The sequence below is a fragment of the Mustelus asterias genome, chromosome 14, assembly GCF_964213995.1.
Source record: "Mustelus asterias chromosome 14, sMusAst1.hap1.1, whole genome shotgun sequence".
NCBI lineage: Eukaryota > Metazoa > Chordata > Chondrichthyes > Carcharhiniformes > Triakidae > Mustelus > Mustelus asterias.
The window spans coordinates 52,659,502-52,674,164 of NC_135814.1; the positions used below are offsets into that span (position 1 = coordinate 52,659,502).

The 14,663-nt window shown below is 40.6% G+C and overlaps 1 protein-coding gene across 4 annotated transcripts in view; it reads right to left on the minus strand.

The window, feature by feature from the left end:
* The window catches only part of ubr3 (ubiquitin protein ligase E3 component n-recognin 3), a 325,538-nt gene that overhangs the window by 36,890 nt on the left and 273,985 nt on the right, over positions 1-14,663 (minus strand). For all 4 annotated transcript variants that reach the window (XM_078228378.1, XM_078228377.1, XM_078228376.1 and 1 more), the window contains one exon: positions 8,859-8,980. In XM_078228378.1, coding sequence (XP_078084504.1) covers positions 8,859-8,980 — 122 coding nt within the window. The remainder of the gene's footprint in view (positions 1-8,858; positions 8,981-14,663) is intronic.

The following is a 14,663-nucleotide window of genomic DNA, read 5'->3' on the forward strand; positions in this document are numbered from 1 at the left end:
CTTTCACCACTTCTTCCTCTTTATCTTGTCACTAAAGGATAGAAGCTCACATGTCTGGGACCATGCCTCAACATCTTCAATGTTATTAATGAGTAACAATGTGTGAAACCACCAAAGAGATTAACCCTATGAGCACCGAGTGCAGTGACTGACATGGTTGCATCTGCTCTTGGCCACTTTGTACAGTGCTATCCTTGTGGCATCAGATGAGCTAGAGGCAGCTTGCTTATGTGCCTCTGCTTGTGACTGAGGTGTACATAATGGTTATCCTCATCATGGAGGTGCCAGTGACGCACCTCCAAAGGCTGCTGCATTATGGACTTTTAGTTATGGAGTCTAAAAGTTAAGAGTTAGCCCATGGAGAAGTAACGCCCTCATCCTCTTTGGTGATAGCATGCTGGTTGCTGGAGGGAACCACCAGATGAGTGCAACTGGCATCCACTCCACGCATCTTGATTGGTGCCACTGACCAAATCAGTACAATTGGGCTAATATTGCATTAAGTGCAAGTCCATGCTGACATCTACCTTCTATTGATTTGCCGATGTGATTACCACTGTAACGGCTGCTGTCATGCTTTTAGACCATCTGAGGCTGAACCAAACTGTTTGCAGCTTTGGCATTCTGACTGATCCTGACCTGAGTTCACAACTCCATAATCTCTCCCTCACTAAGATCCCTACTTTCGTCTCTGTAAGATCGCCCATCTACGCCCCTGCCTCAACCTTTCCGCTGATGAAACTATCATCCATGCTTTTGTTAGCTCTGGACTTGACTTTTCCATTGTTCCCCTGGCTGGCTATCCATCTCCCACTCTGCATAAACTTAAGCTCATTCAAAGCTCTACTGCACATATCCTATTTCAAACCATGTCATTCATGTATTAATCATGCGCTCCCAGACCTACACTTAACCCTGGACAAGTAACACCCCAACTTTAAGGTTCTCATCCTTGTGCTCAAATTTCTTTTTGGCCTTGCTCACCCTTGTCTCTGTAATCTCCTCTAAATCTGCAACTCCCCAAGCACTCCGTGTTTCTCCAATTCTGGCCGCTTATGGATCTCTGATGGTCTTTGCCCTTTCACTGGTGGCTGTCCCTTCAGCTGTCTCAGCTGTAAGTTCTGTAATCCGTCCTCTAAACCTTACTGTCTGTCTCAGTCTCTCTCTGTTTCCTAAAGGCACACCTTATAATTTATCTCCTTGATAATACTTTTGATCATCTATCCTATTATCCTGATACGAAACAGAAAATGCTGGAAAATCTCAGCAGGTCTGACAGCATCTGTGGAGAGACAATAGAGCTAACGTTTTGAGTCTGGATGATCCTTCATCAGAGCTGTAGACAAAGAAAATAGGATGAAATGTATACTGTAACAGGACGGGGGTGGCGGTGGTAACTGACAAAGATGTCATATACAAAGGGAATCTAAATGGTGGTGATCACAGCTGAAAAGTGGGCTGATAGCGGTCATTAATGTGTAAATGGCAGAATGAAGGTAAGCAGAGTGTCAAAGGACAACCTGAGACATGTGACAGATTTCCCTAATGGGGTGGGGGGAATAGGGGGAAAACAAGATGGAAAGCGAGATTTAAAAAAAAAATGAAACATCAGTTCTGTTCTCGCTCCACAGATGCTGTCAGACCTCCTAAGATTTTCCAGCATTTTCCGTTTTAGTTTCAGATTCCAGCCTCCGCAGTAATTTACTTTTATCTATTATCTTGATACGTGGTTCAGCGTCAACTTCTATTTGATAAAGCATTTGTCAAGTGCCTTGAAATATTTACTAAGTTAGTGGCAAAGTTGTTGAATATGAAGTCTCTTGTGGTCTTCATTTCCTTCTTCTCTCGGCTTCTTCAAAGGGCAATCATTTTAGCTTTCAATTTCTCTATCCTCCCTTCTTTAAATTCACTGTTCTCATATCCTTCTTAGATCTCTTGCCATATAAACTCACCTGCCCACATTTATTGCCATCACCATCAGCTCACTTCTCCACCCCCATGGCGTAAGTAACCAACAATGACACTTCTGTACACTTCCTTGTGCTCTTCATCACCCATATTCCTCTATCTTCCTGAAACTCCATTTCCTGCAGAAATGGAGCTTAAGGAGGATTTCCCTTAGGAAAAATCACTCTCAAATTGCTTACAACAACACTCTCCAACTCTGTCCTGCTGAATTTTCAGTCCTTTATTTCCCATAACCCCAGACACCTTGCCTTTATCACTAACTATCTCCTTCAATTTGGCTCCTCTTTCCTTCATCCAGATTTCTAGCAACAAGAGGAAGAAGCTCATGAGGTTGACTCCAGTATGGAGACTATCTGATTAATGCTGTTCTATTTCCCTACCCTTTTTTTGCCCATTAAGTCAAATATTCGCTCAGTCTTGTTCCCACTCTGTCCCTGAACTCTGGTCTCCCTCTAGTCAAAATCACAGGACCTGAGGGGTCAGAAGAAGGCCATTCGAACCATTGGGTTTGTGCTGGTTCTTTGAAAGAGCTGTCCAATTTAGTCCTACATTCAGACTTTTCCTCCAAACTAGTCTTCAAGTACATGCCAAATTACATTTCAAAATTTCTATGGAATCTGATTCCACCACACATTTAGCGAGACCAGACCTCAACAATCCTTTGTATGAAGCAATTTTTCATTTCTCCTCGAGTTCTTTTTCAATTATTTTAAATCTATGATCTTTCATTACCAATACCTTTGTCAAAGGATAATTTCATCTCACTTGCTCTATCAAAGCTCTTCATAATTTTGGATGCCTCCATTATGTCTCCACTTAAACATCTTAATTTCAAGGAGAACAATCACAGCTTCTTCACATTAATGAACTTCTTCCTTTGTATCACCCCGGTCAGATTTATCTGTACCATCTTCAGGGTTTGACAACCTTACTAAAGGACAGTGCTCAGAACAATGCACAATACTCCACCCGAGGCCTAATCGTTTAGCATAACTGTTGTTAATGTATTCAATATCTTCATTTACAAAGTTAAATATTCCATACAGTGTTACCAACTTGTTTCACCATCTTCAAAGATTTGTGAATATGAGCCCACGCATTCCTCTGTTCTTGCATCCCCTCTCAAAATAGTACTATTGTGATTATACTGCTTCTCCTTGTTGTTTCTCCCAAAGTGCTTCAATTCCAGTTATCCACAATAAATTGCAGCTGCACCGAGCCAGCCCATTTCACTGGTCTATGTTCTCCTGTTGTCTGCAACTATGTTGGTGGCTATTTACTATGTTGCCACATTTGTTGGCATCTGCAAACTTTGAAATTGTTTGCAGATTCACTCCCTATACCAAGGTCCAAGTGACATGTATTTCACAAAAAAACAATGGTCTCAGTACTGGCTCTTGGGGGATCCCAAAGCATGTTTTTCTTTAGTCAGAAGAATATCCGTTCACCACTTCACTCCATTTCCTATTCCATAGAAATTTCTGACTCAAATTACCAATGGCCCTTTAACATCATGTGCCTCTATCTTCCAAGTAAGTTTGTAGCGCACCTCTTTGGCATTGCTGACCTCATCTCATACTTGGAAACAATTCTCTACTGCCTGGACCTCGGTTCCACAAAACACCTAATACCCAACTTCCTTTCCTGAAATTTTGCTAAAATTCTAAGCGATTCCCTCAAAACAGGGACTGTCTTATTGCTTTTAAAAGCATTGTTGTCAGTACACTCCTCATTAAGTTCACTCTTTACAACTCCAGAAGCGCAATCTGCACCACCAGTGGTGTCAGACCTATACCTCTCACTTCCTTCACAGCTGACGTACACTACCAAACAATGTGTCAAACCAATCAATTTGCATCCCAGTTCTGCCAAACTCCAGGTTCCTCATATCTGTGTACAATGCCTTGGGGTCAAAGTCACTAAATAAATGCAAGTTTTTGTTCAACAAAAAGATCATGTAATCTATGTTTGGTTTCCCCAATGCAAAGAAAATCACGGAGCGATCAGTAAGTACAAGACAGGAATAAAAGAATGACCAGGGTGAGGTTAGGGCCGGTCAAGGACAGTAGTGGGAACTTGTGTATGGAGTCAGTAGAGATAGGCGAGGTGATGAATGAATACTTTTCTTCAGTGTTCACCAAGGAGAGGGGCCATGTTTTTGAGGAAGAGAAGGTGTTACAGGCTAATAGGCTGGAGGAAATAGATGTTCGGAGGGAGGATGTCCTGGCAGTTTTGAATAAACTGAAGGTCGATAAGTCCCCTGGGCCTGATGAAATATATCCTAGGATTCTTTGGGAGGCAAGGGATGAGATTGCAGAGCCTTTGGCTTTGATCTTTGGGTCCTCACTGTTCACGGGGATGGTGCCAGAGGACTGGAGAATGGTGAATGTTGTTCCTCTGTTTAAGAAAGGGAATAGAAATGACCCTGGTAATTATAGACCGGTTAGTCTTACTTCGGTGGTTGGTAAATTGATGGAAAAGGTCCTTAGGGATGGGATTTACGACCATTTAGAAAGATGCGGATTAATCCGGGATAGTCAGCACGGATTCGTGAAGGGCAAGTTGTGCCTCACAAATTTGATTGAATATTTTGAGGAGGTAACTAAGTGTGTTGATGAAGGTAGGGCACTTTTTGGAGGCAGGTTGCTAGCGGAGTGCCACAGGGATCAGTGCTTGGTCCTCTGCTCTTTGTGATTTTTATTAATGGCTTAGAGGAGGGGGCTGAAGGGTGGATCAGTAAATTTGCTGATGACATCAAGATTGGTGGAGTAGTGGATGAGGTGGAGGGCTGTTGTAGGCTGCAAAGAGACATAGATAGGATGCAAAGCTGGGCTGAAAAATGGCAAATGGAGTTTAACCCTGATAAATGTGAGGTGATTCATTTTGGTAGGACTAATTTAAATGTGGATTACAGGGTCAAAGGTAGGGTTCTGAAGACTGTGGAGGAACAGAGAGATCTTGGGGTCCATATCCACAGATCTCTAAAGGTTGCCACTCAAGTGGATAGAGCTGTGAAGAAGGCCTATAGTGTGTTAGCTTTTATTAACGGGGTTGGAGTTTAAGAGCCGTGGGGTTATGCTGCAACTGTACAGGACCTTGGTGAGACCACATTTGGAATATTGTGTGCAGTTCTGGTCACCTCACTATAAGAAGGATGTGGAAGTGCTGGAAAGAGTGCAGAGGAGATTTACCAGGATGCTGCCTGGTTTGGAGGGTAGGTCTTATGAGGAAAGGTTGAGGGAGCTGGGGCTGTTCTCTCTGGAGTGGAGGAGGCTGAGGGGAGACTTAATAGAGGTTTATAAAATGATGAAGGGGATAGATAGAGTGAACGTTCAAAGACTATTTCCTCGGGTGGATGGAGCTATTACAAGGGGGCATAACTATAAGGTTCATGGTGGGAGATATAGGAAGGATATCAGAGGTAGCTTCTTTACGCAGAGAGTGGTTGGGGTGTGGAATGGACTGCCTGCAGTGATAGTGGAGTCAGACACTTTCGGAACATTTAATCGGTTATTGGATAGGCACATGGAGCACACCAGGATGATAGGGAATGGGATAGCTTGATCTTGGTTTCAGATAAAGCTCGGCACAACATCGTGGGCCGAAGGGCCCGTTCTGTGCTGTACTGTTCTATGTACAGTATACTACAAACCTAGTATAAATGACTGTGTCACATGGAAAGAATGATTTAGCACTTTGCACAATGGTGTGGGAAGAGGCAAATTAGTAAGTTTTACATCTTCTACAGGGGAAAGTTTTATGGAAAGGGCAGCCAAGACTGGACAATTGGAGAGTGAACAAGGGCACCTCACAGGGAACAATCCCTTCAGAAGACAGCAAAATACCGGTGATAGCGGCAAGGTTAGGCAGTGGAAGGGGAATACAGTGAAAAGGGATAACCAAAAAGGTAGATGAGGGCAGTGCAGTTTATGTTGTCTACATGGACTTTAGCAAGGCCTTTGACAAGGTACCGCATGGTAGGTTGTTGCATAAGGTTAATTCTCACGGGATCCAGGGTAAGGTAGCTAAATGGATACAAAATTGGCTTGATGACAGAAGCCGGAGGGTGTTGTAGAGGGTTGTTTTTCAAACTGGAGGCCTGTGACCAGCAGTGTGCCTCAGGGATCAGTGCTGGGTCCACTGTTTTTTGTCATTTATATTAATGATTTGGATGAGAATAAAGGAGGCATAGTTAGTAAGTTTGCAGATGACACCAAGATTGGTGGCATAGTGGACAGTGAAGAAGGTTATTGAGGATTGCAGCAGGATCTTGATCAATTGGGCCAGTGGGCTGACGAATGGCAGATCGAGTTTAATTTTGATAAATGCAAGGTGATGCATTTTGGTCGATCGAACCAGGGCAGGACTTACTCAGTTAATGGTAGGCGTTGGGAAGAGTTACAGAGCAAAGAGATCTAGGGGTACAGGTTCATGGCTCCTTGAAAGTGGAGTCACAAGTGGACAGAGTGGTGAAGAAGACATTCAGCATGCTTGGTTTCACTGGTCAGAACATTGAATGCAGAAATTGGGACGTCTTATTGAAGTTGTACAAGACATTGGTAAGGCCACACTTGGAATACTGTGCACAGTTCTGGTCACCCTATTATAGAAAGGATTTTATTAAACTAGAAAGAGTGCAGAAAAGATTTACTAGGATGCTACCGGTACTTGATGGTTTGAGTTATAAGGAGCAGCTGGATAGACTGGGACTTTTTTCTCTGGAGCGTAGAAGACTGAGGGGTGATCTTATAGAGGTCTATAAAATAATGAGAAGCATAGATCAGCTAGATAGAATATCTTTTCCCAAAGGTAGGGGAGTCTAAAACTAGAGGGCATAGGTTTGCGGTGAGAGGGGAGAGATACAAGTGTCGAGAGGGGCAATTATTTATGAGTGTCTGGAACAAGCTGCCAGAGGTAGTAGTAGAGGCGGGTACAATTTTGTCTTTTAAAAAGCATTTAGACAGTTACATGGGTAAGATGGGTAAAGAGGAATGTGGGCCAAATGTGGGCAATTGGGACTAGCTTAGGGCGTTTTTTAAAAAAAGGGCATGGACAAGTTGGGCCGAAGGGCCTGTTTCCATGCTGTAAACCTCTATGACTCTATAGCTGGAGAGATTTCCCACATGTAAAGGCTAACAAGGTAGAATTTCACCCAAGTTCTGATGAAAGTTCATCATTGAAATGAAATGTTAACTTTGTTTCTCACCACAGATGCTGCCTGATCTGCTGAGTATTTCCAGCATTTTCTGATTTTCTTATATCAAATTTCCAACATCTCATACTTTCCTTTAGTATTAGAATTTCACCCAAGTTCTCCAGGCAAGGGATGCTGCTATCAGGACCTACAAGGCTCCCATCTATGCTTCTTCTTAATGAATACTTAAAACCCAACTGTTTCAACCATATCCAGGTATCTTCTATAAGCTGTTTTTCTGTTACACTAACGATTGTGGTGCTCCTGCCTCTTGTTCTTCCTTCAACCCAACCAATTCATTTAAATTATTATTTCCATTTCCACAAAATCCCTCATCATTGTGGTTCATCTCTGACTTGGCTCTTAATGTTTGACAATGGAGTTTCAATGAATATCTATTATAAGCCCACATACTCCCATAATATTTTAGAGTCTGCTTGCTTTCAGTTTTCCTTTCTGTAAATATTCCATCCCTTTTTCATTTTTGTCCTTACTACATCTGTTCTGATGATTCCACATTCTACCCTAGGGTGTCCGAATTTTTTTTTCTCTCATCCAAGGATTTCCACATTTATGGTGAACAAGCATCTTGGCCATGTCTGCCAGATATTACCGAATAATATACTTATTAATATATTGTCTAATATTTTGATCTCTGCCTTTTCAATAATAAGAATCATTTTGTCCTGACCATTTATCTTATTCTTCATATCTTCCATCTACAAAATGATCCCTTCAACCACATTTCCTCTTCCTTCTCTGTTTTCTACAATGACCATTCCTCCTGTTCATTCTACTTTGAGTTGGCTTTTCCTTGTAAATGTGCAAAATACTTGCCCCTTTTCCCACATTAATTGCCAGGACTGTTCATCACAGCATTCCTCTGGTGAAATCAAATGCAGATTGGATAAACACTTTGCCCGAGATCTCCAATGTGTGTGAATGCATTAGTATGATTTCCGAGGACTTGCCATTGTAATTTCTGCTCCCAGTTCAACTTTGTTCTTTCTGCCTTTCTACATGAAGTTTGGTAACTTCAGAATTCTAACTTTCATTTTTTTTCCTTTTACTGCTGACTCTATTGTCTTCCACAGTTTGGTTCATTATAGCTTGTATCTTTTAATGCCTTTTCAATGTCTAAGATGATTCTTGAATATCAAACAGCATTTTCATCTCTTTATGGTCCTTTTAAAAAAATCCATCCTGGATCATCTATTAAGTGCAACATTGTGACAGGAATAAGTATTACTAGATTCTCAACTTTTACCTATTCTCCATTCACCCCTCCACTTAGTTCAGTCATATTAAGCAGTTTGATCATCTAACATATTCCTATTTTCAATAAAAAGTCCACCTGAAACATTAGCACCCCATCTTTACATCACAGACCTTCTACCCATTCCCATTATTTCTTGGACTTTTTTTTAAGCATTCACAGGTTGTTCACCAATATTTAAAGGACGGACGGATGGTGTCAAATCATTGAAAAACAATTTCACCTTTTGTCAAGTTAAGCACCATAAAGTTGTTGCACATTAATGCAAGCAATCATGTCTTTGAAATTCAGGGAGGCAAGACACATTTGTACAGACCATAGACATAAAACAAATTAAATTAAACAAATTAAACTAGCACACCTATTTTGAAGAGACTAAACTATAGTTTACATTGTTGAATTTTAAATCAGTATACTGACCTTGAGTTTCCAAGAATTCTTCCAAGCAGCTCTTTCCTCTTTGCTGAATCTAACTGAAAGTGTTGCAACAGCTTGTGTGTATAATAAATTGTACAACACTTTCACAATACAGGTAAAATGTTCTGTTAAACAGACAGAAAAAAAATAAAATTGGTTAAAATAGAACTTTTGGACAATTGTGTTGATGCAAAATACTAATCAAGATTACACAATTAAGAGACATGCCATCCAACTTCACCAAGCACCTGAGAAGGATGCACAGAATACACCTGCAGCACACACTGAAAGAGTTAATTAAAGTTGTGATGTATTAATGAAGGACAAGATAGCATTTAGGGGGAAATAGTGTGGCATTTATGGTTCTTGAAATATGGCTCAGTCTAATTGAGGCAAAGATTGAAATTGAAAGACATTGGATAAATAGAAATGGCTTGTTTAATGGATGATTGAGACAGCTAGACATGCTGTTAGATCCTGTCTGATGAATCTTGCTGATTGAGCTGTTACGTATACCAGTCATCAGTGATACGGTCAGTGCCATCTTTCTGGCTTTCCCACTGCATGATGATGCCTCTTTGTAGGACAATATTGTGCAGGATACAGCAGGCTATGACAATTGTTGCCATTTTAGTCACACTATACTGCAGTACTAGCCTTGATTGATCCAGACATCGCAATCATTTCAGCATGTTGATGGCACGCTCAACTAAGACACTGGGGAAAAGCATGCGCTGAATTTCATCTTGCAATTGGATTTTGTAGTGGTACCATAAACAATATCTGCATTGTACAGTCTCAATTGTTAAGCTGCCATCAAATAATGGTGGGACTGTAATCTGGCAGAGGGTGAATAAATCGTGGCAGTTGCCAGGGTAATATGGGCATAATTCTGTTTCATAGTGCAGACTAGCTTCATATTTATTACTTTGTAGCTCTTTATGTTCATTCAAGGAGTGGCTTTTTGGGTAGGCTTTTTGGCCATCTGGCAGAGGGTTGGAAACCAGAAGTCACAGATTCAAGGCAATTGGCAAAATAAAAGGAGGGAAAATATAGATAATATTCTTTTAAACGGCGCAATTCATAGTGATCTGGAACACACTACCCAAAAGAGCAATAGAAACAGATTCAAAAGTAACTTCCTAAGGGGAACTGAATTGGATTGAAAAGGAAAATCTAGGTGCTATATGGAAAAAGGAAAAGGAGTGGAACTAACTGGATAACTCCTTGAAAGAACTGACACAAGCACTATGAGCCGAATGCCCTCATTTTGTGCTCTAAAGAATCAGAGTTTAGGAAGGCTGGAACTACCAAGAAAGGTAATTTGGAATAACTGAGTTTAGAAATAACAAAAATATGGATAATGTTTTCCGCAATGGAAAGGGTGAGGTAGTGTGTATGTTAGTAATATTACAGAAACAAAAATAAGCCGTCTTGACAAAAAATAAAATGCATAATTTAAGGTTTGGTTCTGGGCTGAGCAGGACAACAAAACATAATTTGATTGAGCCCAAACGAGTGGCAGCAAGGGAGAGAGGCTGGAAATAGTGGCATGAAAACAGTGTTCATTCTAGAGTCCTAAAACAAATGGCTGCTAAGATAGTAGATGACTTGGTTATAGTTTTCCAAATTTCACTAGATGCTAGAAAGCTCCCATCAGAATGGAAAACAGCAAATGTAACTCCACTATTCTGTTCAAGAAAGTAGGGAGACAGGAAGCAGGGGAACTACGTGCCAGTTAGCATGACATCTGTTATTGGGAAAATGCTAGAATCTATTAAGAAGTTTATTCAGGACACTTAGAAAATCTTAACACAATTAGACAAAGTCAACATGATTTTGCGAAAGGGAAATCACACTTGACTAATGTATTAGAGCCCTTTGAGGAAGTAATCAGCAACATAGATAACGGGTGTGATGATACTGTGCTATTTTGCTATATTTTATGTTTAAGATGGGGCTATTTTAACAGGCAATGTTTTGTTACAAAAGTTGATTTATCTGGGAAAACATGCAGCAGATGCTAAAAATGCAGGATAATAACTGATTTTAGCTAGGAATGTGTAACTTTGTAGAGTATGATTTTTAAGTTCTCCTGGGATTTTAGACTAGGTATGCAGAGTCATGTGAGTTTGGATTAGGTTGATTAACAGGGACAGTCATGTGGTTAATGGGAAGAGCTCAGCTTGCAAGAAAAAGTTTCATTTTCATTTTAAAATAAAGAGCAGTTGCTGCCTGGGGCTGCTAGATGAAAGAGTGTCTCTTTCTCCTGAGGCTTTCTGAAAGCTCCAAGACTGGTAATCTATGTCAAAACAAGTATGTCTGTGTTTTGCTAACTAATTTTAAAGAGGATTTAAGTCTATAAGAGAAATACTGTTTGACTGGAACGAATACGGATAGATCAGCAATTAAGAATTATTTCTTGTCATGTTTAAGTATTGTTCAATTGTTAAAAGTTAAGCTAATTCATTTGTTATAGTTAAACTGTGTTGTTAAATAAAGATAGTTTTGACAAAAGCTCCCTAGTTAGTCAGTAGAATCATGCCTGGAGTGAAACATCCTGTCCTCACATTAATGTCAAATAGAAAAATTGTTGGGGTCTAGTCTGGCTTCATACTATACCTTGGGGTTTCTGATGTGGTATCCTAACAAGGGGAACCTGTAGATGTAGTGTTATTGAATTTTCAAAAGGCATTTGACAATGTGCCACATCATTGACTATACAAAGTAAGAGCTCAAGGGGTAGGGGGTAACATGTTAGCATGGATAGAGGAGTGGTTAGCCAACATGAAGCAGAGAATACGAATAAATGGATCATTTTTGACTGACAAACTGTAACTAAAGGCGTAGCACAGGAAACCGTGCTGGGGCCTCAACTATTTACAATTTTAGGGGAATTTCACAGTGACTTCATTGCAGTGTTGATGTAAGCCTTACTTGTGAGTAATAAATAAACTTATCAATGAATTGGATGAAGGGACCGAATGTATGGTTGTTAAATTTGTTGATAACAACATTGGGTAAGAGATTAAGTTGTGAAGACATGTAGTCTGCAAAGGGATTAATTGAGTAAGAAATTGGCAGATATGAAGATATTGGCAGAGTATAATGTGGGAAAATGTGTACTTGTTCACTTTGGCAGGAAAAATAGAAAGCAGTACATTATTTAATTTGAGGGATATTGCAGAACTCTTGTGGCACACAAGGATTTGGGTATCCTGCTACATCTGGTTCACGAACGTCCTTTAAGAAAGGAAATTTGCCATCCTACATGTAAGTCTAGACCCACAGCAATGTTGACTCTTTAACTTCCCTCGGAAAGAGCCTAGCAAGTCATTCAAGGGCAATTAGGGATGGGAACCAAATGCTGGCCTTGCTAGTGATACCCACATTCCATCAAAGAATAAAAGATTATCACAAGAAGGTAGTATGTAACTATAGCAAGTGATTAGGAAGACAAATGGAATGTTATCATTTCTTACAAGGGAGATGGAATATAGAAGTAGGGATGTTTTGCTAGAGTTGTACATGGCATTGGTGAGACTACAGCTGCAGTATTGTGTAGAAGGTTTGGTCTTGTTACTTAAGAAAGGATGTAATTGGATTAGAAGCAGTTCAGAGAAGGTTCACTCTATTGATTGTTTCCCCTGTCTGGGGAGTGTGGGCATAGACTCAGAATAAGGAGAAAGCCTTTTAAGACCAAGATGAGGAGGAATTTCTTTATTCAGAGGGTGGTGAACTTTTAGACTTTTCTACCCCCGAGGCTGCGGCTGCTCAATCATCATTCAAGACAGAAATTGATAGATTTCTAGATACTAATGACATCAAGGAATATGAGGAGAGCATGAGAAAGAGGCAGTGAGGTAGATGATCAGCCATGATCTAACTGAATGGTGGGGCAGGCTCCATGGGCTGGATGGCCCACTCTTATGTTGCTGTGATTCCTGGAATGAAGGAATTATCTCATCAGAAAAGAATGGACAAGTGGGCCCGTATTCAATGGAGTTTACAAGAATCAGAGGTGATCTTTTTGAAACATATAAGATCCTGAAAAGGACTTGACAGGGTGGACGCCCAAGAGGATATTTCCTTTGTGGGAGAGACTAGAACATAGGGGCACCATTTTAAAAATAAGGGATTTCCCACTGAAGACATAGCTGAGGAGAAAACTTTTCTCTCAGAGGATCATTAGTCTGTGGAATTCTTTTCTCCAGAGAGTCGAATAGAATAGACACCCTACAGTGCAGAAAGAGGCCATTTGGCCCATCGAGTCTGCACCGACCACAATCCCAACCAGGCCCTACCCCATGTCCCTACATATTTACCCACTAATCCATCTAACCTACACATCTCAGGACACTAAGGGGCAATTTTAGCATGGCCAATCAACCTAACATGCACATCTTTGGACTGTGGGAGGAAACCGGAGCACCCGGAGGAAACCCACACAGACACGAGGAGAATGTGCAAACTCCACACAGACAGTGACCCAAGCCGGGAATCGAACCCAGGTCCCTGGAGCTGTGAAGCAGCAGTGCTAACCACTGTGCTACCGTGCCGCCCACAATCTTAATCTGCACATATTTATGCCAATGTAATGACTTGACATCTTTTTATCAGAGGCTTTAAAATTAGCTATTTTGAGAGCACAGAAGCACTATTCCACATTGGTGAATCACATTGCTATTTCAGGAAATTGTTTCATTCCTTGAAGGAAAACAAAGCCTTGACAGTGACTCATCACTGCTATACTGTCACGAAGAGGTACCTTGTAAGTCCCTCACGGAGTAAGCACATATTAGAGGGAAAGCCACTTTGGCCATATTAGCACACTTCCTAGCTTCAAAGCTGTTCTGGCAGAGGCTTTTGAGGAGGTGGCATACTCATGCCCTTTGACAAGAATTACTTTTGTTTGGGGAAACCCAATAAAGGAAAAGGAAAAACATCCATTGAAATCTTCTTAATGTTCTAAAATCTCAGCAAAAAGTGAAGTATACTACTTTGCCTCAAAAGCTCAAAAGTCGTAGTTTTTTTTTTAGGTTTCATAGAAATTCAAAATGTTACAATCATTCATACTCATTGTATTTTTCTCAGTTCTGTGACCAGTTAAGAATGGAGAAAAATAGTTTCCTGGAACTGGTTACAAGACAGCAGCTTTAGTGAGTGGTTCTGCATATGAATTGTAACTTTGCATTGTAGCCTTTGACCAGACTTGTCATCATTTCCTCTTCTGTAGCCTGATCGGCTTGCCATCTGAGAGTCATTTTCAGTGGATTAAGTATCTACCCCTGACTGATTTCTTTCAGTGAGACCAGGGTGATAAAGTTACCGTACACTCCAAACTATGATTATAAATATTATTCCCAAGACAACACACAGAATTAAGCACTAATAATGTTCTTTGAACTAAAACATTCCTCCAGAACCAATCATCTGTAATGATTGACTAAAATATACCTGCTTTAATTCCACCTTTGCTTCCTGGCTGGTTGCCATGAGCAAATTCAGAAATCTCCCCCTAGGTGTATTATTGCCATTGCAAATGTATGCTGAACAGCAAAAAATAGATGATGTGAATGATTGTTTAAGCATGACACTCAAGAAACCTGGCAACACCCTTCAGAGACTAGAATCATACCTGACAAACAGGAATGCACATACATTACCAGTTAATGCCACTGAGGCACCACTGCACCTTCATATTCAGGAGTACTGTGTTCCCTAATGATCCTAAAACGTTCAATTCCATTCAGATAATAAAGTAACTCAGGTCAACCTTTAATAGTGCCTGGATAACATACAGGCTTG